General features: G+C 46.8%; 1 protein-coding gene across 1 annotated transcript; it reads right to left on the bottom strand.

Moving 5' to 3' along the window:
- Nucleotides 1-1,126: 1,126 nt before the first annotated feature.
- LOC311143176 (F-box only protein 40-like) lies at nt 1,127-14,466 on the bottom strand (the record flags this gene model as incomplete). The annotated part of the gene is made up of 10 exons (XM_084178959.1): nt 1,127-1,348; nt 1,522-1,870; nt 2,054-2,185; nt 2,363-2,604; nt 5,336-5,518; nt 7,060-7,610; nt 7,752-8,403; nt 12,778-12,889; nt 14,176-14,316; nt 14,417-14,466. 10 exons carry the CDS (start codon nt 14,464-14,466, stop codon nt 1,127-1,129), a joined length of 2,634 nt encoding a protein of 877 aa, XP_084035085.1.
- Nucleotides 14,467-27,744: the final 13,278 nt, after the last annotated feature.

The raw sequence follows: 27,744 nt of genomic DNA, 5'->3' as shown, positions 1-27,744 counted from the left end.
AAGCCATTGCATCTGGTCAGTTCTTCCAGTTTTGCCCAAAGGATTGTTGTTAGTATCTGCCTCCTTTTCAAAACAGCCCGCCTTGGGGGAGGGACGGGGCCAGAGCACGAAGCACCGCCCAACACAAGTTGTAGTCTTTCAGAGACTGGAAAAAATGTGTTTGCTTGTATATTTAGCAATGAATTCACCAATAGGAATATCGCAGGAATATTCATTAAAAATCCTACAATGTGATTTTCTGGATATTTGTTTCTCATTTTGTCTGTCATAGTTGACGTGTACCTATGATGAAAATTACAGGCCTCTCTCATCTTTTTAAGTGGGAGAACTTGCACAATTGGTGGCTGACTAAATACTTTTTTTCCCCACTGTATATTGGCCTATAACAGCAAAGGCTTACATTTATGACGTTCTACCGGCTAGACTTCACTGCGCAGTCTTTGGCGCATACTGTCCTCAGTGTCGAGGCCTCTGAGGGTTGATACGTTGAGATTGCCTGGCTTCGGAGAGCATATGTGATACGGGAGTTGGCCATATCCCACTGTGAGATATTGAAACTAATAATTGAAAAATAACTTAAGGTTACTTGCATTACCCCGGTTCTCTGATGTTATGAGTGAGATATCTCACCACATTCCCCTACTTGCAAGAGTGTGAGGAAGTCCGGCATGTTCGAGAATGATCAGAGGGCAGGCAAATGGCTCTTTGGTATGAGGGGAGACAATCCCTCATTCGTCACTCAACCTGTCCGTCTCCTGTGTGTGATTGGTTATTTGAGCTGCGTAGAGATTCTGGTAAATCCAACTGTTAATTTAACAAGTAACCTTAAGGTTTTAGTAATAAACACACACTTTTTAACTGAATTCTCTGTAGCTGAAAATGTCTGGCACATATTTGTTCTATTTCTTCTATTCATGCTTCAAGGTTGGACTGTCAGCAGAGGAGGCGGGTGAGGGGAGGCTGGATCATAATAATGGCTGGAATGGAGTTGATGGAATTGTATGAAACACATGGAAACCATTCCATTTATTCCATCCCAGCCATTACTGTCAGCCCATCCTCAGATTTGAAGTGCCACCAGCCAGCACTGACTGTCAGGAAGGATCAGAATTATATTTTTCCCCTGCTATCTGTTGCCCATGAACTGAGTAACCAGGCTCTGTCTCTGCTGGTTATCCTGCTCCTGTGTTCCCCCCCGTAGGTGACTCATGCTGGGCAGGGCCACCGGCTGGGGTGGTACCCAGGTCTGGTAGTACGAACAAACCTTCAGGTGCTCCGACATGGACGGCACGTTGTCTATAAAACGCCACAAATCCACTGTAGAGAACAGATGACTGAACTCCCACACCTGGGGATAGATACAAGATGAGAGGAAAGGAAAGAGAGGATAGGAGAGGGTAGGCAGGGAGAGAGAGGAGAACATGGGACATGTGACAAATCACAGAAGGGGGTTACGTTTCCATTTCACTGCATTTAACTTACTAGACAGACTGTTGTCATTGTAACCTCCAGTGCTCTTACAGTTTTGGCCTTCCATTTGGCCACACCGGACTTGTAGGTCTTCTTTTCCCAGAGGAAGGACACCATCCCCCTGTCCTGCAGCAGAGAGGAACACACCTCTCTCATGAGGCGGGACACCAGGGCCAGTTGGGACAGGGACAGACTGTCCAGGAAGCTGGCAATGTGGCACAGCACCTCGGATGGCAAAGCACTCAGAGAATCGCAGTCCCCTTCTCCCTTCGACCGCCACCTCCTGGGGGTTGAGACAGGTTCTGGAGCAGACTGGGACTTGGAGGGTTTGGGGGGCTCTGGTCCCTCCCCTAGAGAGGCTGGGACGGTGGGTCGGAGGTTGAAGATGCTCAGTTCCTGGCTGTAGGTAAAGGGTCAGAGGCCAGGATTAGGGTATGGTAATGCAACCAACCCCCAAAAAAAGCAATTGCAATTGGAGGGAATATACTGAATGACTGTAAATACAAATACTGAACTATATACAAACACCAGTTCTTCCATAATCAGAGCATGAGTTGTGAGTAGTTAGTTGAATGGTTCTTACTTGTAGGTGACGGTGGCAGGTTGTCTGAAAGGCTCTAACCTTCTCTGGCTGTAGGTGCAGCCCAGGTAGGCCAGGGGACACCTCTGCTCAAACCAGCCACTAGCACACGTCTGAATGTCTGTGTGCACGTTCCTGAATAATGATAACGATGTTTCATTTTAGTTGTGTAGAAGCCATTACAATGGAGGCTATACAGCCATATCAAGGCTACTACTCAAGGCTACATGACATCACAGGGGCCCAGGTACCTGAAGTGTTGGGAAATCTTTGCGTTGGAAGTGTTTGGAGTGCCTGAAGTGTTTGGGATACCTGAAGTGTTTGGGGAATTCCCTCCGTTGGAAGGAGTGTCCACAGAGGAAGGTGAAGGCGGAGCTAGCCTTGTTGTGTCGGCTGGAGGTGCTGTCTGCCTGCAGCTGGAGGCGGAGCTTCAGAGGCTTGTCCCTTGTCAGGTCTGCTAACGTCGTGTCTCGTCTGAACGGCGCCGTCCTGAAGGAGTGGGTCTGCATCCCCATGTCCACATAAAGCCCATCCTGTCCACGCAGCTCACTGATCTTAGAACCAGGAAGACGGAGAGAATCAAATCAAAATCAAATCAAATGTTATTTGTCACATGCGCCGAATACAACAGGTGTAGACCTTACAGTGAAATGCTTACTTACAAGCCCTTAAACAACAATGCAGTTTTAAGAAAGAATACCAAAAACAAAAAAATAAATAAAAGTAACAAATAATTAAAGAGCAGCAGTAAAATAACAATAGCGAGGCTGTATACAGGGGGTACTGGTATCGAGTCAATGTGCGGGGGCACCGGTTAGTCGAGGTAATTGATGTAATAGGTACATGTAGGTAGAGTTATTAAAGTGACTATGCATAGATAATAAACAGAGAGTAGCAGCAGCATAAAAGAGGGGGGGTTGGAGGGGGGTGCCTTGCGGTCAGAGGCTGAGCAGTTGCCATACCAGGCGGTGATGCAACCAGTCAGGATGCTCATGATGGTGTAGCTGTAGAACCTTTTGAGGATCTGAGGACCCATGCCAAATCTTTTCAGTTTCCTTAGCGGGAATAGGGTTTGTTGTGCTCTTCACGACTGTCTTCTTGTGCTTGGACAATGATAGTTTGTTGGTGATGTGGACACCAAGGAACTTGAAGCTCTCAACCTGCTCCACTACAGCCCCGTCGATGAGAATGGGGGTGTGCTCAGTCCTCTTCTTTTTCCTGTAGTCCACAATCATCTCCTTTGTCTTGATCACGTTGAGGGAGAGGTTGTTGTCCTGGCACCACACGGCCAGGTCTCTGACTTCCTCCCTATAGGCTGTCTCGTCATTGTCGGTGATCAGGCCTACTGCTGTTGTGTCATTGGCAAACTTCAATCAATCAATCAATCAATTTTATTTTATATAGCCCTTCTTACATCAGCTAATATCTCGAAGTGCTGTACAGAAACCCAGCCTAAAACCCCAAACAGCTAGTAATGCAGGTGTAGAAGCACGGTGGCTAGGAAAAACTCCCTAGAAAGGCCAAAACCTAGGAAGAAACCTAGAGAGGAACCAGGCTATGAGGGGTGGCCAGTCCTCTTCTGGCTGTGCCGGGTGGAGATTATAACAGAACCATGCCAAGATGTTCAAAAATGTTCATAAGTGACAAGCATGGTCAAATAATAATCAGGAATAAATCTCAGTTGGCTTTTCATAGCCGATCATTAAGAGTTGAAAACAGCAGGTCTGGGACAGGTAGGGGTTCCATAACCGCAGGCAGAACAGTTGAAACTGGAATAGCAGCAAGGCCAGGCGGACTGGGGACAGCAAGGAGTCACCACGGCCGGTAGTCCCGACGTATGGTCCTAGGGCTCAGGTCTCTCAGTTGGCTTTTCATAGCCGATCATTAAGAGTTGAAAACAGCAGGTCTGGGACAGGTAGGGGTTTCGTAACCGCAGGCAGAACAGTTGACTGGAATAGCAGCAAGGCCAGGCGGACTGGGGACAGCAAGGTGTCATCATGTCCGGTAGTCCTGACGTATGGTCCTAGGGCTCAGGTTCTCAGAGAGAAAGAGCCAGAGAAGGTTAGAGCCTTTCAAACTTAATGATGGTGTTGGAGTCGTGCCTGGCCATGCAGTCATGAGTGAACAGGGAGTACAGGAGGGGACTGAGTACGCACCCCTGAGGGGCCCCCTTGTTGAAGATCAGCGTGGCGGATGTGTTGTTACCTACCCTTAGCACCTGGGGGCGGTCCGTCAGGAAGTCCAGGATTCAGTTGCAGAGGGAGGTGTTTAGTCCCATGGTCCTTAGTTTAGTGATGAGCTTTGAGGGCACTATGGTGTTGAACGCTGAGCTGTAGTCAATGAATAGCATTCTCACATATGTGTTCCTTTTGTCCAGGTGCGAAAGGGAAGTGTGGAGCGCAATAGAGATTGCATCATCTGTGGATCTGTTGTGGTGGTATGCAAATTAGAGTGGGTCTAGGGTTTCTGGGATAATGGTGTTGATGTGAGAAAGACATCTCAGCTCGCTTAAGAACAGCTCAAGAACAGCTCCAATAACCTTATCCGGGCAGAGATAGAGAGAAATCTCCACCCATTGTTTATCAGTGGGTAATCCCAACCAGGGATGGAACCCGGGACCTTGGCTTGTGACTTTCAACCCAACACCTTAGCTGTTACACCAACAGATCCGAACCGCTTGATAAAGTAGCCAGGTGTTGTGTTAACATCGCTATTACAGTGATCCCTCGCCACTTCGCGGTTCACTTATCGCGGATTCGCTATTTCGCGGATTTTCATAATGCATTTTTTTTTTTTTTTTGGTGCATTGTGCTCTGCATTCTGATTCGCTAAAAACTCACTCCCGCTTCTTGTATCAAAACATGCTACGAATTGTGCTATCATTTTGTCGTCTCGTGCAGTTATGTGTACGTACATAAAACAGCTTGGCAAATTTACATTAAGTTGGCCAAATTATCTTGTAATTTCGAACATCTTCTAAACCCATAATGTCGACGAAACGGCCTACACGTGAGTCACTGTATTTGTATACATGTAATAGTTGCTAATTGTAAAAAAAAAAAAGTTTTCTATTTCGCGGATTTCACTTATCGCGGGTCATTTTCGGAACGTAACCCCCGCGATAAACGAGGGATTACTGTATATCTTTATGTGTTGTTGACGTACGTATTATATTTCTGTTCTGATAGCTGGGAAACGTATGCTCTTTTTTTGTTCAGCATTTTATTGCACCTAGCACTGGCACTTATTTTAACCTGCAGAACTCTTCTGATAGCTTTCACTTACCTGATGCCCCATGACCTCTCTCTCTGCGTATCCCAGTAGTGTGCTCTCAGCCTCGTCCGTCCACCAGGACTCCTTTAATGCCCCCAGGTCAGACGTATCCACACAGACCCAGGTACTCTCAGCACGGGCGGATGCGTCATAGTAGTGGATACTACGCTGCTTCTCTCGGTAGCTGACAGGAACCTGCAGGGGAACAATGATTGATAACACATACAGTGGCTTGCGAAAGTATTCACCCCCCTTGGCATTTTTCCTATTTTGTTGCCTTACAACCTGGAATTAAAACAGATTTTTTGGGGGTTTGTATCATTTGATTTACACAACATGCCTAACACTTTGAAGATGCAAAATAATTTTTGGGGTGAAACAAACAAGACGTAAGACAAAAAAACAGAAGACTTGAGCGTGGCTATTTTCTGGCCACTCTTCCGTAAAGCCCAGCTCTGTGGAGTGTATGGCTTAAAGTGGTCCTATGGACAGATACTCCAATCTCCGCTGTGGAGCTTTGCAGCTCCTTCAGGGTTATCTTTGGTCTCTTTGTTGCCTCTCTGATTAATGCCCTCCTTGCCTGGTCCGTGAGTTTTGGTGGGCGGCCCTCTCTTGGCAGGTTTGTTGTGGAGCCATATTCTTTCAATTTTTTAATAATGGATTTAATGGTGCTCCGTGGGATATTCAAAGTTTCTGATCTTTTTTTATAACCCAACCCTGATCTGTACTTCTCCACAACTTTGTCCCTGACCTGTTTAGAGAGCTCCTTGGTCTACATGGTGCCATTTGCTTGGTGATGCCCCTCGCTTAGTGGTGTTGCAGACTCTGGGGCCTTTCAGAACAGATGTATATATACTGAGATCATGTGACATATCATGTGACACTTAGATTGCACACAGGTGGACTTTATTTAACTAATTATGTGACTTCGGAAGGTAATTGGTTGCACCAAATCTTATTTAGGGGCTTCATAGCAAAGTGGATGAATACATACAGTGAGGGAAAAAAGTATTTGATCCCCTGCTGATTTTGTACGTTTGCCCACTGACAAAGAAATGATCAGTCTATAATTTTAATGGTAGGTTTATTTGCCAACAAGGGTTTTGCCACCAAGTACTAATTCATGTTTTGCAGAGGGGTCAAATACTTATTTCCCTCGTTAAAATGCAAATCAATTTATAACATTTTTGACATGCGTTTTTCTGGATTTTTTTGTTGTTATTCTGTCTCTCACTGTTCAAATAAACCTACCATTAAAATTATAGACTGATCATTTCTTTGTCAGTGGGCAAACGTACAAAATCAGCAGGGGATCAAATACTTTTTTCCCTCACTGTATGCACACACCACTTTTCCATTATTTATTTTTTAGAATTTTCTTAAACAAGTTATTTTTTTCATTTCACTTCACCAATTTGGACTATTTTGTGTATGTCCATTACATGAAATCCAAATAAAAATCCATTTAAAATTACAGGTTGTAATGCAACACAATAGGAATAATGCCAAGGGGGATGAATACTGTTGCAAGGCACTGTACAGTAACATGACTACATGACATTACTTTACAAAGATTTGTGTGTGTAAGTGTGTGTATCTGTGTGTATGTGAATATAAATATGCCTTACAGAGAATATTAAATAAATGAACACAACTGCATCAAGTTTCTGCTTGCCCTTATTTTTTACATTGTGTGTGAAGTCCATGCAGGTCCCACTTCTACCTTCCACCCTTACCTTGAAGGAGTACAGTGTCTGAACAGGGATGGGCTCTATGTTTCCGTAGACAAAGTCTTTCTCCCGTGGTGTGCAGGCATCCATCTGGCCAAAGGTGAGCAGCATGCGTCCGTGGTGCACCAGGTACATGTTGAATTCCTGTGGGGTGACCTCCTTGGCCATGCGCTGCAGGACCCCGTCCTGCCATGGGGCCATACCTGTAGTCCCTGTTGCGTTAGCATTGGCCTCGGTCCCCCTTGGTCCCCCTGAAGCTCCTGGAGCTTGCGGAGCTCCCATCAACCCTTCTCCTTCTGCCTCTGCATCTCTTCTCTCCTTCTTCTCTCTGCACGACTGCTGCTCCAACTCCATCCACTGGTTCCACTCCTTCCCTTCTCTACCCCGGCTCTTTTTGATGTCCAGGTTACAGCCTCCTTTATCCATATTGAACATCCTTTCATACCTGTTGTATCTGTCAGAGCTGATGTTTCCCCCTGGTTCCTCCGCAGCCACATCTCCCTCCTCCTCCTCCAAAGAAAAGTCTGAAAGGTCTGTCACTGCTGTTTCTGGAATGCCTGGGGAGAGAGAGGGGAAGAACAGAGAGAGAGAGCGTGAGTGAGGACAGAGGAGAGAGAGGATAATAATGAGGAAAAACAAGTTATTGTAATTTATAAAGTTCTAATAACATTTTGGATTTGTCTAGGAAAGCCGGTTACCAGATAGGATATCATATGGCCTCTCTTCACTACACCCATCATCAGCAGCCGTACGGAGGGTGGAGGCCCCATTAGTTAGACGCACTGCAGCCCAGTCTTCTGTCTTCTTCTTTTTCTTCTCTTCTTTCTTCTCCTCTTCCTCTCCCTCCTCCTTCACTATCATCTCTGGGTAGAGAGTCTTCATCTTCATACGAGCGTACAGGTGTCTCTGATCATCCAGGGCCATGGCCAGGTCCAGCTGTTCTCCTGCCTTCTGCTCCTTCAGCAGGTTCTCATGCAGGGTGTGTGTGTGTGCGTGGACGTCGGGGTGTGTGTTTGCGTAGGCTTCATCGGCTGGCCAGCGGATCCATTCCATTGAGCAGCACACCACACTGGCGGGACAGACCTGCAGGTGGCCCGCCTGCCAGGAACGGGGCATGATGATTGGACAGCCGAAGGCGGCGTTAAGGCATGGCACCTTCTCATTGGGGCAGAGCAGCGCATGCTCCTCCTCTTTGCACAGGTGGAACAGGGCTCCACACAAAAGGCGACAGGGGATGAGCACACAAGACACAGAGATCTCCACAGGGGCCTTGCACCGCCGGCTGAAGCAGCTGTCACAGTGGCGGTGACCGGCAGGACGGGGGGGGCGAGAGGAAAGGGAATGACGTCTCTGATGGAAGAGGGATGGAAAGAGAGAGAGAATGATAGAAAGTGTGAGAGGAAGAGAACACAGTCAAAACTATTTCACCTCTCACATATTAAAGTCATGGGGTGGCATAGTCTCCACTTGTACACTAAACAAGAATTGTAAACACGCATCTAAAGTCTTGTGGGCTATACATGGTTAACTATTTCTACAGGGAAGCAGTATCAGCTGTTTCACAGAAGCTCTATAGTACACATTCCCCACAACAACATCATGACTAAATCAATTCAATGAAAACATTCAGAAATGTTGTTCAATTTGGTTTTATTGTGGTTTTTACTTTAGCATGCCATAAAATAAGCTTCAATTTAAATGAAATGAAACATACCATGTTCTTATTCGTCAGTTTAACATTGTTCAACTCAAATCCCTGTAAACAGAAATATATTTTGAATGCAACCTTTTATTATAATGTAAAACTAAAGTTTAAAGCTTTCAAACCATAGAAACAATCATTATACAACTGTCTTATAGTCCATAGTCTCAACATTACCTGAAGTAAACCATTTCCCTTGTGCCGCTACAGGACTACTGCATGGTGTCTGTCCCCTCTGAAGATCATGTGTGTTAGTGTTATAAATAGGCCAACGTGCTGACTGAGAAATGTTACACAGCCTGTTCAAAAACATGCTCTGGTTACCAGACAAGGGCTGACCCTGGGTCAGTTGAGAACTCAGTTATTCAACCAACCAGTGCGACTGAGTGACAGGGGGAAACTAGTGAGGAACCATAGCGATAGAGATCCCTACTTGGAAATAACCTGTTTTTGCATGGACAGCGCCATTGAGGGCTTCCACCATTTTAAAGTAGTCAACTGGGTGGGACTTCCTAAGGGTTAAGGAAGGATCACACAATTCCATCCAGGTCATCAGGAGGGATCAGCCAATGAATTCTACTTGTGAGCAGACATTCCATAACTGCAGGTGTCAGTAAATCGTCAATCTTGGCTTTATACCTGTTCAAACACCACACTCCAGGTGGCAGTATGCACCCTTTCAATTTGTTTACCAACTCATAGAAGTAGTAGAATTTGATTTTGATTTTGATTTATTAGGATCCCCATTAGCCGACGCCGATGGCGACAGCTAGTCTTACTGCGATCGGCACATAACGAAAAAGACGTTACAAACAAAATACTTTACAATTTACATACAGTACATTCAAAACATTAACATGTAGTATGTGTGTGTGCGTGTGTGTGTGTGCGTGTGTGTGTGTATGCACCTATCAGTTACACATTGATATATACACACAACAAGTAGGTCACATGGGGGAGAGGCGTTGTGCCATGAGGTGTTGCTTTATTCGTTGTTTTAAACCAGGTTTGCTGTTCACTTGAGCTATATAAGATGGAAGGGAGTTCTATGTACTCATGGCTCTGTATAATACTGTACATTTCCTTGAATTTGTTCTGGACCTGGGGACTGTGAAAAGACCCCTGGTGGCATGTCTGGTGTGGTAAGTGTGTGTGTCAGTGCTGTGTGTAAGTTGACTAGGCAAACAATTTGGAATTTCCAACACATTCATGTTTCTTATAAAAACAAGAAGGCTAGAAGAAGAAAATGGACTACTTCAAAACGGAGATGGCCTCAATGGCACTGTCCATGCCCTCACATATGCCATAATGGGACAGATACAAAGATGTGTCATCTAACGTAGTCTATGTGAGGAACACTCCTCCATATACAATACAGTGTCCTCTAGTGGCTGTTTCCAAAAAAACGTGCGCAAAAGTAGAGCTATGATTGCCGCAGTTGGATACCAACTCTTATCTCCCACTCTCAGACATATCCTCTGAGCAGCGGAGGCTGGTGGGAGGAGCTGTAGGAGGATGGGCTCATTGTAATGGCTGGAATGGAATAAATGGAAGGGTATCAATCACATCAAACATATGGAAGCCACATGTTTTACTCCGTTCCATTTATTGTCATTACAATGAGCCCATCCTCCTATAGCTCCTCCCACCAGCCTCCACTGCCTCTGAGTATAGTCCAGCCCTACCCATCAGACGATGGCCCCTTGTAGAGCTGAAAGCAACTGGATGGGTGTAAGAAATATGTCAGACAACTCTGCCAACCACAAAGGCCTGCCTGCCTTCCACCATGACAGTTTTCACCTTCACACTGACACTGATCATTACAGACACAATGAACTGGCTGACAACATGACATCCATGTTGGATCTATAATGCCTTTAAACACTAATTAAATCTCTGCAGTGTTTTGTGGTTTCCTTCTGTCGGTCTCACTGTGTAACCTGACTCAACTGCTCCAGAGAGAGACCCCATTCACACTGCAGACCAGAATGCAACCTAGCTATATTTAACACTGCCCTGGTAAATGGCGCAACAAATTTCAGGACTGTAACCCATGCAAGGCTGACAGACTGACTAACCGACTGTCTGTTTGACTGACTGTGTGACTGACGAGGTGACTAACTGCAACAGCCTCAGTGGGGACAGAGAGACAAGAGGAAAGACTCTTTAGCGTTGATACCCTGGTAAGACAACACTCTGTCAGATTAGTAAGTACACTGTTCTGAACTCCTGGTTCTGGAGGGTTGCAGTCGATTGCATTTCAATTCAGTCAATTTCTGAAGTAAACTAAAGTTCCAATTCCATTTTTTCTCTGACAAAAGCACTGAAAAACATTGGAATTGGAGTTGGAATTTCAGTTTGCTTCCTGAAATGACTGAATCGAAATGGAATTGACCCCAACCCCATTGTCTTCCGTTCAGTTGGCATCACTCCTATGCGACCGTTTGTCGCTCGGTTCGACACACTATCTGACGCAAGACACGGACTGTCAGGGCTCCTAGCAGCACAGACACAGACAGTATTATATCTGTCCTGTTATTATTGTTTGTTGTTATAACCTCTACCTGTAGGCTACAAGTTCACAGTCACCAACAATAATTCGTTTTCCAGGATATTCACATGAAATTAATTTGAACTAAAAATGAAATAAAATCAATAGCTATTGAAACCAAATAAAGACAATCATAAAAGAGGAAGTTACTCTCTCTTACTTTTTTCCATTTACTTCATCCCTCCCTCTCTCTCTCTCTGTATCTCTCATTCCCTCCCTCCCTCTCTCTCTGTATCTCTCATTCTCTCTCCCTCCCTCTCTCTCTGTATCTCTCATTCCCTCCCTCCCTCCCTCTCTCTCTGTATCTCTCATTCCCTCCCTCCCTCTCTCTCTGTATCTCTCATTCCCTCTCCCTCCCTCTCTCTGTATCTCTCATTCCCCCTCCCTCCCTCTCTCTCTGTTTCTCTCATTCCCTCCCTCCCTCTCTCTCTGTATCTCTCATTCCCTCTCCCTCTCTCTCTCTGTATCTCTCATTCCCCCTCCCTCCCTCTCTCTCTGTTTCTCTCATTCCCTCCCTCCCTCTCTCTCTGTATCTCTCATTCCCTCCCTCCCTCTCTCTCTGTATCTCTCATTCCCTCTCCCTCCCTCTCTCTCTGTATCTCTCATTCCCCCTCCCTCCCTCTCTCTCTGTATCTCTCATTCCCTCCCTCCCTCTCTCTCTGTATCTCTCATTCCCTCTCCCTCCCTCTCTCTCTGTATCTCTCATTCCCTCACTCCCTCCCTCTCTCTCTGTATCTCTCATTCCCTCCCTCCCTCTCTCTCTGTATCTCTCATTCCCTCTCCCTCCCTCTCTCTCTGTATCTCTCATTCCCTCCCTCCCTCCCTCTCTCTCTGTATCTCTCATTCCCTCTCCCTCCCTCTCTCTCTGTATCTCTCATTCCCTCCCTCCCTCCCTCTCTCTCTGTATCTCTCATTCCCTCCCTCCCTCTCTCTCTGTATCTCTCATTCCCTCTCCCTCCCTCTCTCTCTGTTTCTCTCATTCCCTCCCTCCCTCTCTCTCTGTATCTCTCATTCCCTCCCTCCCTCTCTCTCTGTATCTCTCATTCCCTCTCCCTCCCTCTCTCTCTGTATCTCTCATTCCCTCTCCCTCCCTCTCTCTCTGTATCTCTCATTCCCTCCCTCCCTCTCTCTCTGTATCTCTCATTCCCTCCCTCCCTCTCTCTCTGTATCTCTCATTCCCTCCCTCCCTCCCTCTCTCTGTATCTCTCATTCCCTCCCTCCCTCCCTCTCTCTCTGTATCTCTCATTCCCCCTCCCTCCCTCTCTCTCTGTATCTCTCATTCCTTCCCTCCCTCTCTCTCTGTATCTCTCATTCCCTCCCTCCTTCTCTCTCTGTATCTCTCATTCCCCCTCCCTCCCTCTCTCTCTGTATCTCTCATTCCCTCCCTCCCTCTCTCTCTGTATCTCTCATTCCCTCTCCCTCCCTCTCTCCCTGTGTCTCACCCTCCCCCAAGGTTGTCCTTCCCGCCCACCCGGTCACACGACTGTGACAGCTGCTTCAGCTGGAGCTGAAAGGCCCCCGTGGATATCTCTGTGTCCTGTGTGCTCATCCCCTGCCACCTGCTGTGTGGCGCCCTCTTCCACCTGTGCAAAGAGGAGGAGCATGCGCTGCTCTGCCCCAATGAAAAGGTGCCATGCCTCAACGGCAGCTTCGGCTGTTCAATCAGAATGCCCCGTTCCTGACTGGCGGTCCACCTGCAGGTCTGTCCCGCCAGCGTGGGTGTGCTGCTCCATGGAGTGGAACTCGCACTCTGCGCCAAGATATCTCTCATTCCCTCCCTCCCTCTCTCTCTGTATCTCTCATTCCCTCTCCCTCCCTCTCTCTGTATCTCTCATTCCCCCTCCCTCCCTCTCTCTCTGTTTCTCTCATTCCCTCCCTCCCTCTCTCTCTGTATCTCTCATTCCCTCTCCCTCTCTCTCTCTGTATCTCTCATTCCCCCTCCCTCCCTCTCTCTCTGTTTCTCTCATTCCCTCCCTCCCTCTCTCTCTGTATCTCTCATTCCCTCCCTCCCTCTCTCTCTGTATCTCTCATTCCCTCTCCCTCCCTCTCTCTCTGTATCTCTCATTCCCCCTCCCTCCCTCTCTCTCTGTATCTCTCATTCCCTCCCTCCCTCTCTCTCTGTATCTCTCATTCCCTCTCCCTCCCTCTCTCTCTGTATCTCTCATTCCCTCACTCCCTCCCTCTCTCTCTGTATCTCTCATTCCCTCTCCCTCCCTCTCTCTCTGTATCTCTCATTCCCTCCCTCCCTCCCTCTCTCTCTGTATCTCTCATTCCCTCTCCCTCCCTCTCTCTCTGTATCTCTCATTCCCTCCCTCCCTCCCTCTCTCTCTGTATCTCTCATTCCCTCCCTCCCTCTCTCTCTGTATCTCTCATTCCCTCTCCCTCCCTCTCTCTCTGTTTCTCTCATTCCCTCCCTCCCTCTCTCTCTGTATCTCTCATTCCCTCCCTCCCTCTCTCTCTGTATCTCTCATTCCCTCTCCCTCCCTCTCTCTCTGTATCTCTCATTCCCTCTCCCTCCCTCTCTCTCTGTATCTCTCATTCCCTCCCTCCCTCTCTCTCTGTATCTCTCATTCCCTCCCTCCCTCTCTCTCTGTATCTCTCATTCCCTCCCTCCCTCCCTCTCTCTGTATCTCTCATTCCCTCCCTCCCTCCCTCTCTCTCTGTATCTCTCATTCCCCCTCCCTCCCTCTCTCTCTGTATCTCTCATTCCTTCCCTCCCTCTCTCTCTGTATCTCTCATTCCCTCCCTCCTTCTCTCTCTGTATCTCTCATTCCCCCTCCCTCCCTCTCTCTCTGTATCTCTCATTCCCTCCCTCCCTCTCTCTCTGTATCTCTCATTCCCTCTCCCTCCCTCTCTCCCTGTGTCTCACCCTCCCCCAAGGTTGTCCTTCCCGCCCACCCGGTCACACGACTGTGACAGCTGCTTCAGCTGGAGCTGAAAGGCCCCCGTGGATATCTCTGTGTCCTGTGTGCTCATCCCCTGCCACCTGCTGTGTGGCGCCCTCTTCCACCTGTGCAAAGAGGAGGAGCATGCGCTGCTCTGCCCCAATGAAAAGGTGCCATGCCTCAACGGCAGCTTCGGCTGTTCAATCAGAATGCCCCGTTCCTGACTGGCGGTCCACCTGCAGGTCTGTCCCGCCAGCGTGGGTGTGCTGCTCCATGGAGTGGAACTCGCACTCTGCGCCAAGATAAAATGACTAAGGGGGCAGTGAAATTGGCGAGGGGTCAACATTTTGGGGGGTTCTTGCATTGGAATGATATTGAATTCTGCTTATATCACGCTATACCTCAATAAAGATGAAGATAAAATGCTGAGACTCAGAGATAATTGAGTGCTTTTTAAGTGACAGTCAGTTTGGCGCGAAATCTGTAGCCTATCTCCGCTGTGCTGTAACAGCACAATGGACAGCACCCTACACACTAAAGCAAGGCTGTTTTGGTAATAAATATGGGCTACATGATAGATAGGATAATTCACCTGTTATAAACAGCCTATTTGAATGCAGCCGAACACACAGCTGTCTTACCAAAATAATGCTAACTAAATGCTGAAAGTAGTAGCCTAGTTATTCATGCATGCAAAGAAAAATACTGAATAGCAGTTTGGCTTAGAATACCGACACAACTGCGAATACGAACGAATTAATGCGAACAGAACAAAACAGCGGTACCAAGTAGTAGGCCTAGTAAACAAAATATAAAATCGATAAAGGCATGACACAATCTACACTGAGTGTAAAAAACATTAAGGACACCTTCCTAATATTGAGTGGCACCCCCCTCTTTTGCCCTCAGCACAGCCTCAATTCGTCGGGGTATGGATTCTACAAGGTGCCGAAAGCGTTCCACAGGAATGCTGGCCCATGTTGACTCCAATGCTTTGGTGGTGGACCATTCTTGATACACGGGGGAAACTGTTCAGTGTGAAAAACCCAGCAGCATTGCAGTTCTTTCCCCAAACCGGAGCACCTGGCACCTACTACCATATATAACCTACTGTTATCTATGAAACAAATATAAATGTAGTAAAAAGCTTTGGAGCATCTTAAATGACATTTTTGGCAAAAAGGCAAACTCCGCTCCATCATTCATTGAATCAGATGGCTCATTCATCACAAAACCCACTGCTATTGCTAACTACTTTAATGATTTTTTAATTGGCAAGATTAGCAAACTTAGGCATGACACTACACATTCAAGTATATCTGACCAAATTATGAAAGACAAGCGTTGTAATTTTGAATTCCGTAAAGTAAGTGTGGAAGAGGTCAAAAAAGTATTATTGTCGATCAACAATGACAAGCCACCAGGGTCTGACAACTTGGATGGAAAATTATTGAGGATAATAGCAGACGATATTGCCACTCCTATTTGCCATATCTTCAATTTAAGCCTACTATAAAGTGTGTGCCCTCAGGCCTGGAGGGAAGCAAAAGTTATTCCCCTACCTAAGAATATTAAAGCCCCCTTAACTGGCTCAAATAGCCGACCAATCAGCCTGTTACCAACCCTTAGTAAACTTTTGAAAAAAATTATTTGATCAAATAAAATGCTATTTTACAGTAAACACATTGACAACAGACTTTCAGCACGCATATAGGGAAGGACATTCAACAAGCACAGCACTTACAAGTTACTGATGATTGTGGGGGCTGTTTTGTTAGACTTCAGTGCGGCTTTAGACATTATCGATCATAGTCTGTTGCTGGAAAAATGTATGTGTTATGGATTTACACCCCCTGCTATATTGTGGATAAAGAGCTACCTGTCTAACAGAACACAGAGGGTGTTCTTTAATGGAAGCCTCTCCAACAAAATCCAGGTAGAATCAGGAATTCCCCAGCGCAGTTGTCTAGTTCCCTTACTTTTTTCAATCTTTACTAACGACATGCCACTGGCTTTGAGTAAAGCCAGTGTGTCTATGTATGCGGATGACTCAACACTATACACGTTAGCTACCACAGTGACTGAAATGACAGCAACACTTAACAAAGAGCTGCAGTTCGTTTCAGAAAGGGTGGGAAGGAATAAGTTAGTCCTAAATATTTCAAAAACTAAAAGCAAGACATGCCACCAGAGGTCTCTTCACAGTCCCCAAGTCCAGAACAGACTATATGGAAGGCACTACATAGCGCCATGACTACATGGAACTCTATTCATGCCAGCAGTAAAATTAGATTTAAAAAACAGATAAACATACACCTTATGGAACAGCGGGGACTGTGAAGCAACACAAATATAGACACACGCATACAAACACACGATAACATACGCACTATACACACATGTACACATTGATTTTGTGTTATAGATATGTGGTAGTAGAGTAGAGGCCCTAGGGCACACACTTAATATGTTGTGAAATCTGTTGTGAATGTATTGTAATGTTTTTAAAATGTATAACTGCCTTAATTTTTCTAGACCCCAGGAAGAGTAGCTGCTGCCTTGGCAGCAGCCAATGGGGATCCATAATAAATACAAATACAAATATAAATACCATACCCCGTTGCAAGACACTTAAATATTTTGTTTTGCCCATTCACCCACTGAATGGCAAACATACACAATCCATGTCTCAATTGTATCTCAAGGCTTTAAAAAATATATTTTACATGTCTCCTCCCCTTCATCTACACTGATTGAAGTGGATTTAAAAAGTAACATCAATAAGGGATCATAGCGTTCACCTGGATTCACCTGGTCAGTCTGTCATGGAAAGAGCAGGTGTCCTTAATGTTTTGCACACTCAGGCTGTGTTAAGAAATGTAGATTTGGGCCTCCCGAGTGGCGCAGCAGTCTAAGGCACTGCATCGCATTGCTAGAGGCGTCACTACAGACCCGGGGGTAGATCCCAGGCTGTGTCGCAGCCGACTGCGACCGGGAGACCCATGAGGCGATGCACAACTGGCCCAGCATCGTCTGGGTTAGGGGAGGGTTTGGCCTGCCGGGATGTCCTTGTCCCATCGTGCTCTAGCGACTCCTTGTGGCGGGCCGGGCGCATGCACGGGGTCAGCAGTTGTACAGTGTTTCCTCTGACACATTGGTGCGGCTTGCTTACGGATTAAGCGGGCAATGTGTCAAGAAGCAGTGCGGCTTGGCAGGATCGTGTTTCGGAGGACGCATGGCTCTCGACCTTAGCCTCTCCCGAGTCCACACGGGAGTTGGAGCGATGGGACAAGACTGTAACTACCAACTGGACAGCATGAAAAAGTTTTTTATTTTTTTAAGATTAATCAAATGTACACTTCTGTTCTATCTAGAGCGTATAGCGAGTATGGATGTCAACTGTCATTTTCCAAGTGGGATTCGAAACATAAGAACGTGAAAATGATGTCATGCCTTTAGAAGCTTCTGATAGGCTAATTGACATCATTTGAGTCAATTGGAGGTGTACCTGTGGATGTATTTCAAGGCCTACCTTCAAACTCAGTGCCTCTTTGCTTGACATCATGGGAAAATCAAAAGAAATCAGCCAAAACCTCAGAAAAAAATTGTAGACCTCAACAAGTCTGGTTCATCCTTGGGAGCAATTTCCAAACGCCTGAAGGTATCACGTTCATCTGTACAAACAATAGTACGCAAGTGTAAACACCATGGGACCACACAGCCGTCATACCACTTAGGAAGGAGAGGCAAGAGATGAATGTACTTTGGTGCGAAAAGTGCAAATCAATCCCAGAACAACAGCAAAGGACCTTGTGAAGATGCTGGAGGAAACAGGTACACAAGTATCTATATCCACAGTAAAACGAGTCCTATATCAATATAACCTGAAAGGCTGCTCAGCAAGGAAGAAGCCACTGCTCCAAAACCGCCACAAAAAAGCCAGACTACGGTTTGCAACTGCACATTGGGACTTTTTTGAGAAATATCCTCTGGTCTGATGAAACAAAAATAGAACTGTTTGGCCATAATGATCATCGTTATGTTTGGAGGAAAAAGGGGAACGCTTGCAAGCCGAAGAACACCATCCCAATCGTGAAGCACGGGGGTGGCAGCATCATGCTTTGCTGCAGGAGGGACTGGTGCACTTCACAAAATAGATGGCATCATGATGAAGGAAAATTATGTGGATATATTGAAGCAACATCTCAAGACATCAGTCAGGAAGTTAAAGCTTGGTCGCAAATGGGGTCTTCCAAATGGACAATGACCCCAAGCATACTTCCAAAGTTGTGGCAAAATGGCTTAAGGACAACAAAGTCAAGGTATCGGAGTGGCCATCACAAAGACCTGACCTCAAGCCTATAGAAATGTGTGGGCAGAACTGAAAAAGTGTGTGCAAACCTGACTCAGTTCACCAGCTCTGTCAGGAGGAATGGGCCAAAATTCACCCAACATTATCCAGAGCGATTTACAGTTAGTGAGTGTATACATTTTCATACTGCCCCCCCCCCTGGCAATCGAACCCACAACCCTGGCGTTGCAAGCGCCATGCTCTACCAACTGAGCTACACGGGGCCACATATTGTGGGAAGCTTGTGGAAGGCTACCCGAAACGTTTGACCCAAGTTAAAGAATTTTAAGGCAAATACTAATTGAGTGTATGTAAACTTCTGATCCACTGGGAATAATAAATAATTATCTCTACTATTATTCTGACATTTCACATTCTTAAAATAAAGTGGTGATCCTAACTGACCTAAGACAGGGAATTTTTACTCGGATTAAATGTATTTGGATAAGGTGTATGTAAACTTCTGACTTCAACTGTAGATGTGGACATCCGCCTCTGGAGAGCGAACCCGCTCCTGCCAACTGCCCTCCGGAGTGCATCTACATCCCCACGGGGGTCAGAGATTGGTTGCTGACCAGGGCACACACATCCCTCTCCGCTGGACACCCAGGTATCACCCGCACCATTCATTCCCTTTCTGAGAAATACTGGTGGCCCACTTTGGCGCAGGATGTTGCACACTATGTCAACTCATGTTCAGTATGTACTCAATCTAAATCTCCCGGCACGCTCCAGCAGGAAAACTCCTCCCGTGCCTCAGCGTTCCTGTTCTCATCTGTCCATTGATTTTGTCACTGCTCTCCCGTCTGATGGTTTCACCACCATTTTGGTGGTTGTAGACAGATTTTCAAAATCATGCAGTTTCTTCCCTATCTCTGGTCTCCCTACCGCTCTCCAGGTCGCTGAGGCACTGTTCCAGCAGGTCTTCCGGCACTATGGACTTCCGGAGGATATCTTCTCCGATCGTGGCCCCCAATTCACATCACGTATATGGAAGGCTTTCATGGAGAAGCTGGGTGTCACGGTCAGCCTCACTTCCGGATACAGGCCTCAATCTAACAGCAGGTGGAGAGGATGAACCAGGAGCTGGGGAGGTTCCTGAGGAGTCACTCCCAGGACCGGCAGGGGGAGTGGGCCCAACTCCTTCCTTTGGCTGAATACGCCCAGAATTCACTTTGTCACTCCTCTACCGAGCTGTCTCACTTCCGATGCGTCCTGGGGTACCAACCTGCCCTGGATCCGTGGACCCTGAGCCAAACCGAAGCTCCTGCGTGGACGAGTGGTTCCAGCATGCAGAGGTAGTTTGAAAATCTGCCCACGTCAGGCTCCAACGCGCTGTCCACCGCCAGAAGAAGCAGTCGGACCGCCACCGCAGTGAGGCTCCCGTGTTCCATCCTGGTGATCACGTCTGGCTCTCCACCAGGAACCTCCCGCTCCACCTGCCCTGCCGGAAACTGAGCCCCCAGTTTGTAGGGCCATTCAAAGTCCTCCGGAGGGTGAATGAGGTAACATACCGATTACAGCTCCCCACTAACTACCGGATCTCAACCTCTTTTCATGTTTCCCTCCTCAGGCCAGTGGTTCCTGGTCCCCTGGCTGATGTCGTCCCCCACGACACAGAGGGGTCCCGCCTATGCCGTATGATCACTCCTGGACTCCCGACGTTTGGAGGGTCGGCTCCAGTACCTGGTGGACTGGGAGGGGTATGGTCCAGAGGAGCGGTGCTGGGTTCCGGTGGACGACATTCTAGATCCCAACATCATCCGAGAATTCCACCTTCGCCGTCCGGACCAGCCCGCTCCTCGCCCTTGGGGCCATCCTCCTGGCCGGCGTCGTCACGGGTGGGGTACTGTCACGTCTACTCCTTCTCTGGCGCTCAACGTCGCCGGTCTACTAACCACCGGTCCTGGCAACCCATCATTACGCACACCTGGCAACCATCATTACGCACTCCTGCGCCTCATCATCAGACACACCTGGACTTCATCACTTCCCTGATTACTCCACCTTTATCTAGCACTCCATTGTATTCACCCCTCAGGCAGTATTGGTTGTTTCCTTGTCAGACGTTGCTCTTGTTTTGTATCATTCTATGTTCATTTATATTAAACTCACTAACTGCACCTGCATCGACGTTACACCAACTTTCTCATGTTCAGGCTATCCTAACTTCAAATTCTTAAACTTTGATCAACTATAATAATATAAAATTTGCATAAAATAACCCACAAACAGTAACTCTTGAGCCGTTCAAGCTGGAGACACCAAACCAACTTTCACATGTTCAGGCTATCTTAACTCCCAGTTCTTAAACTTTTATCAACTATAATTATATACATTTGCATATTACAACACACTCCCGCGTCTCGTCATGAGCCGTCCGGGTTACCATAACCACACACCGGATTAATCACTGGGTCGTTAGCATTAGTAAAAAAATAATAATTCTTGCCCGACCTGGTTCAATATCTAGTCATCGGATTAAGAACGAGACTACAGCGTCCATTAAGTGTCCATTAGACTTGCCACCCTCAGAGTTTGTAGGGGCAACAGTTTGATTACATTTATTGCTCTCACGTGCTCATTTCTGTCCATTAAGAACCAATGATGTACTACCTTTTTGTAGCATTTCTGACAATGCGAACATCTTTTCAGCCGAATCTCAGAGTTCTAAACCGGACCAAAGCACTTGGGTTGCGCTGCAACAGCGCTAGTAGCTAGCTAACACAAGTCCGATAAGAGGCAAGCTACAAGCAAAGAAAGCTAGCTATATTTTGCTATGGAAGGTTTTTCACATGGCTGAAGTCATCTGTGTAAACTGTTGGCCTTGACACTTGTGTCTAATCAGAGCACAAACAAATAAGCACAAATAAGATAGTGAACGTTCTTGGCTGCTATTGTCATTTAGCTAGCCAACTGACGTTAACCAGCCAACAAGGCTGTAACATCAGCTGTATGTTCAGATCGCGATGCACCGGCACAATTCAATGTTGACAATATCTCAGACATTCTTCCACAAAGCACATAGTCAACACCAAACTTTGGGAAACTGCCATGCTGCTAATATACACTACCAGTCAAAAGTTTGGATACACCTACTCAATTAAGGGTTTTTCTTTATTTTTACTATTTTTACATTGTAGATTAATAGTGAAGACATCAAAACTATGAAATCACACATATGGAATAATGTAGTAACCAAAAAAGTGTTAACCAAAAAAGGGGGGGGGGGGGGGGGGGGGGGGGGGGGGGGGTATACAGAAGATAGCCCTACTTGGTAAAACACAAAGTCCATTTTAGGTCTAGAACAGCTCAAATAAGCAAAGAGAAACGACAGTCTATCATTACTTTAAGACATGAAGGTATGTCAATACGGAACATTTCAAGAACTTTCAAAGTTTCTTCAAGTGCAGTCACAAAAACCATCAAGCGCTATGATGAAACTGGCTCTCATGAGGACCGCCACAGGATTGGAAGACCCAGAGGTGCCTCTGCTGCAGAGGATAAGTTCATTAGAGTTACCAGCCTCAGAAATTGCAGGCCAAATATATACTTCACAGAGTTCAAGTAACAGACACATCTCAACATCAACTTTTCAGAGGGGACTGTGTGAATCAGGCCTTCATGGTCGAATTGCTGCAAAGAAACCACTACTACAGGACACCAATAAGAAGAAGAGACCTGCTTGGGCCAAGAAACAATGAGCAATGGACATTAGACCTGTGGAAAAGTGTCCTTTGGTTTGGAGTCCAAATTTGAGATTTTTGGTTCCAACCGCCATGTCTTTGTGAGACGAGGTGTGGGTGAATGGATTATCTCCGCATGTGTAGTTCCCACCGTAAAGCATGGAGGAGGAGGTGTTGTGGTGTGGGGGTGCTTTGCTGGTGACACTGTCTGTGATTTATTTAGAATTCAAGGCACACTTAACCAGCATGGCTACCACAGCATTCTGCAGCGATACGCCATCCCATCTGGTTTGGGCTTAGTGGGACTATCATTTGTTTTTCAACAGGACAATGACCCAACACACCTCCAGGCTGTGTAAGGGCTATTTTACCAAGAAGGAGAGTGATGGAGTGCTGCATTAGATGACCTGGCCTCCACAATCCCCGACCTCAACCCAATTGAGATGGTTTGGGATGAGTCGGTCCGCAGAGTGAAGGAAAACTGCTCAGCATATGTGGGAACTCCTTCAAGACTGTTGGAAAAGCATTCCAGGTGAAGCTGGTTGAGAGAATACCAAGAGTGTGCAAAGCTGTCATCAAGGCAAAGGGTGGCTATTTGAAGAATCTCAAATGTAAAATATATTTTGATATGTTTAACAGTTACTACATGATTCCATGTGTGTTATTTCATAGTTTTGATGTCTTCACTATTATTCTACAATGTAGAAAATAGTAAAAATTAAGAAAAACCCTTGAATGAGTAGGTTTGTCCAAACTTTTGACTGGTACATGCAATGGGCATTGCTCATCTAAAGTCAACAGGTTAGCTAACGTTACTTCGTACTGTTGAAGTCAGAAGTTTACATACACTTAGGTTGGAGTCATTAAAACAGGTTTTTCAACCACTCCACAAATTTCTTGTTAAGAAACTATAGTTTTGGCAAGTTGGTTAGGACATCTACTTTGTGCGTGACACAGGTAATTTTTCCAACAATTGTTTACAGACAGAGAATTTCACTTATAATTCACTGTATCACAATTCCAGTGGGTCAGATGTTTACATACACTAAGTTGACTGTGCCTTTAAACAGCTTGGAAAATTACAGAAAATTATGTCATGGCTTTAGAAGCTTCTGATAGGCTACCTGTGGATGTATTTCAAGGCCTACCATCAAACTCAGTGCCTCTTTGCTTGACATCATGGGAAAATCAAAAGAAATCAGCCAAGACCTCAGAAAAACAATGGTAGACCTCCACAAGTCTGGTTCATCCTTGGGAGCAATTTCCAAACGCCTGAAGGTATCACGTTCTTCTGTACAAACAATAGCACGCAAGTATTAACACCATGGGACCACGCAGCCGTCATACCGCTCAGGAAGGAGACGCATTCTCTCTCCTAGAGATGACCGTACTTTGGTGCGAAAAGTGCAAATAAATCCCAGAACAACAGCAAAGGACCTTGTGAATGTGCTGGAGGAAACAGGTACAAAAGTATCTATATCCACAGTAAAACAAGTCATTTACATTTACGTCATTTAGCAAACGCTCTTATCCAGAGCGACTTACAAATTGGTGCATTCACCCTATAGCCAGTAGGATAACCACTTTACCAATTTATTTATTTTTTATTTATTTATTTTTTTTAAGGGGGGGGGGGGGGGGGTAGAAGGATTACTTTATCCTATCCCAGGTATTCCTTAAAGAGGTGGGGTTTCAAATGTCTCCGGAAGGTGGTGAGTGACTCCGCTGTCCTGGCGTCGTGAGGGAGCTTGTTCCACCATTGGGGTGCCAGAGCAGCGAACAGTTTTGACTGGGCTGAGCGGGAACTATGCTTCCGCAGAGGAAGGGGAGCCAGCAGGCCAGAGGTGGATGAACGCAGTGCCCTCGTTTGGGTGTAGGGTCTGATCAGAGCCCGAAGGTACGGAGGTGCCGTTCCCCTCACAGCTCCATAGGCAAGCACCATGGTCTTGTAACAGATGCGAGCTTCAACTGGAAGCCAGTGGAGTGTGCGGAGGAGCGGGGTGACGTGAGAGAACTTGGGAAGGTTGAACACCAGACGGGCTGCGGCATTCTGGATGAGTTGTAGGGGTTTAATGGCACAGGCAGGGAGCCCAGCCAACAGCGAGTTGCAGTAATCCAGACGGGAGATGACAAGTGCCTGGATTAGGACCTGTGCCGCTTCCTGTGTAAGGCAGGGTTGTACTCTCCGAATGTTGTAGAGCATGAATCTGCAGGATCGGGTCACCGCCTTGATGTTAGCGGAGAACGACAGGGTGTTGTCCAGGGTCACGCCAAGGCTCTTCACACTCTGGGAGGAGGACACAACGGAGTTGTCAACCGTGATGGCGAGATCATGGAACGGGCAGTCCTTCCCCGGGAGGAAGAGCAGCTCCGTCTTGCCAAGGTTCAGCTTGAGGTGGTGATCTGTCATCCATACTGATATGTCTGCCAGACATTAGTTATCAGAAGGGGGAAAGGAGAAGATTAGTTGTGTATCGTCAGCGTAGCAATGATAGGAGAGGCCATGTGAGGATATGACAGAGCCAAGTGACTTGGTGTATAGCGAGAATAGGAGAGGGCCTAGAACTGAGCCCTGGGGGACACCAGTGGTGAGAGCACGTGGTGCGGAGACAGCTTCTCGCCACGCCACTTGGTAGGAGCCACCGGTCAGGTAGGACGCAATCCAAGAGTGAGCCGTGCCGGAGATGCCCAGCTCGGAGAGGGTGGAGAGGAGGATCTGATGGTTCACAGTATCAAAGGCAGCAGACAGGTCTAGAAGGACAAGAGCAGAGGAGAGAGAGTTAGCTTTAGCAGTGCGGAGAGCCTCCGTGACACAGAGAAGAGCAGTCTCAGTTGAATGACCAGTCCTGAAACCTGACTGGTTTGGATCAAGAAGGTCATTCTGAGACAGATAGCAAGAGAGTTGGCTAAAGACGGCACGCTCAATAGTTTTGGAAAGAAAAGAAAGAAGGGATACTGGTCTGTAGTTGTTGACATCAGAGGGATCGAGTGTTGGTTTTTTGAGAAGGGGTGCAACTCTCGCTCTCTTGAAGACGGAAGGGACATAGCCAGCGGTCAAGGATGAGTTGATCAGCGAGGTGAGGTAGGGGAGAAGGTCACCGGAGATGGTCTGGAGAAGAGAGGAGGGGATGGGGTCAAGCGGGCAGGTTGTTGGGCGGCCTGCAGTCACAAGTCGCGAGATTTTATCTGGAGAGAGAGGGGAGAAAGAAGTCAAAGCATAGGGTAGGGCAGTGTGAGCAGGACCAGCAGTGTCATTAGACTTAACAAACGAGGATCGGATGTCGTCAACCTTATTTTCAAAGTGGTTGACGAAGTCATCCACAGAGAAGGAGGAGGGGGGGGGGGGGATTTAGCAGGGAGGAGAATGTGGCAAAGAGCTTCCTAGGGTTAGAGGCAGATGCTTGGAATTTAGAGTGGTAGAAAGTGGCCTTAGCAGCAGAAACAGATGAAGAAAATGTAGAGAGGAGGGAGTGAAAAGATGCCAGGTCCGCAGGGAGTCTAGTTTTCTTCCATTTCCGCTCAGCTGCCCGGAGCTCTGTTCTGTGAGCTCGCAATGAGTCATCAAGCCACGGAGCTGGAGGGGAGGACCGAGCCGGCCGGGAGGATAGGGGACACAGAGAGTCAAAGGATGCAGAAAGGGAGGAGAGGAGGGTTGAGGGGGCAGAATCAGGAGATTGGAGGGAGAAGGATTGAGCAGAGGGAAGAGATGATAGGATGGAAGAGGAGAGAGTAGTGGGAGAGAGAGAGCGAAGGTTGCGGCGGCGCATTACCATCTGTGTAGGGGCAGAGTGAGTAGTGTTGGAGGAGAGCGAGAGAGAAAAGGATACAAAGTAGTGGTCGGAGACATGGAGGGGAGTTGCAGTGAGGTTAGTAGAAGAGCAGCATCTAGTAAAGATGAGGTCAAGCGTATTGCCTGCCTTGTGAGTAGGGGGGGAAGGTGAGAGGGTGAGGTCAAAAGAGGAGAGGAGTGGAAAGAAGGAGGCAGAGAGAAATGAGTCATATGTAGACGTAGGGAGGTTGAAATCCCCCAAAACTGTGAGGGGTGAGCCATCCTCAGGAAAGGAGCTTATGAAAGCGTCAAGCTCATTGATGAACTCTCCAAGGGAACCTGGAGGGCGATAGATGACAAGGATATTAAGCTTAAATGGGCTAGTGACTGTGACAGCATGGAATTCAAATGAGGAGATAGACAGATGGGTTAGGGGAAAAATTGAGAATGTCCACTTGGGAGAGATGAGGATTCCTGTGCCACCACCCCTCTGACCAGATGCTCTCGGGGTATGCGAGAACACATGGTCAGACGAGGAGAGAGCAGTAGGAGTAGCAGTGTTTTCAGTGGTAATCCATGTTTCCGTCAGCGCCATGAAGTCCAGGGACTGGAGGGTAGCATAGGCTGGGATGAAGTCAGCCTTGTTGGCAGCAGAACGGCATTTCCAGAGGCTGCCTGAGACCTGGAACTCCAGGTGTGTGGTGCGTGCAGGGACCACCAGGTTAGAGAGGCAGCAGCCACGTGGTGTGAGGCGTTTGTGTAGCCTGTGCGGAGAGGAGAGAACAGGGATAGGCAGAGGCATAGTTGACAGGCTGTAGCAAATGGCTACAATAATGCAGAGGAGATCGGAATGAAATGAACTAAACATCAGGGAAAGGAGAGAGCGGGGCCTCCCTCAACACAACTCCCAAATATAACTCTCCCAACTTCCACCTCAGAGACTATAATTGTTTCACTGAAACACCCGAATAAAACTCTCCCAACTTCCACTTTAGAAATTAGAATTGTTGTAAACTACAGCGGTTCAATGTTTCAAGGAATAGACTCAACTTACTTTATTCAGCTAGCTAACTATGACGCCATAGCTAACTAGCATGCTAGCATCCAATAACACACGGTTTAGCACCAATACTTGGTTACAACAAACTACCAATAGTATGTTAACACACTAAACAGATAATTCGTGTCCGTGTCTAGTTCCTTTCATAACGCAGCAATAATTAAACGTTGGCTAGCTAGCACAAAGATATTGTATTTAGCTGCTACTGTACTGCTATTTGGTAGTGTTGGCTAGCTAGCAATGGCTGCTGTGTTGACTTTGTTTGAAAAACGGCGTCGCTGTGAACGAATGTAGCTGGCTAAAATTATATTGTATTTAGTTGCTATAGTACTGTTAGCTGGTAGCATTGGCTAGCTAGCAATGGCTGCGGTGATGACTTTGTTTGAAAAACGGCGTCACTGCGAACGAATGTAGCTGGCTAAAAGGATATTGTATTTAGTTGCTACAGTACTAAATACAATATCATATAGTCATATATCGACATAACCTGAAAGGCCGCTCAGCAACGAAGAAGCCACTGCTCCAAAACCGCCATAAAAAACCCAGACTACGGTTTGCAACTGCACATGGGGACAAAGATCATACTTTTTGGAGAAATGTCCTCTGGTCTGATGAAACAAAAATAGAACTGTTTGGCCATAATGACCATTGTTATGTTTGGAGGCAAAAGGGGGTAGGCTTGCAAGC

This window comes from Coregonus lavaretus (assembly GCF_964263955.1).
Source record: "Coregonus lavaretus genome assembly, chromosome: 15".
In the NCBI taxonomy this organism is placed as follows: Eukaryota; Metazoa; Chordata; class Actinopteri; order Salmoniformes; family Salmonidae; genus Coregonus; species Coregonus lavaretus.
This window is presented reverse-complemented; position numbering and strand designations above follow the sequence as displayed.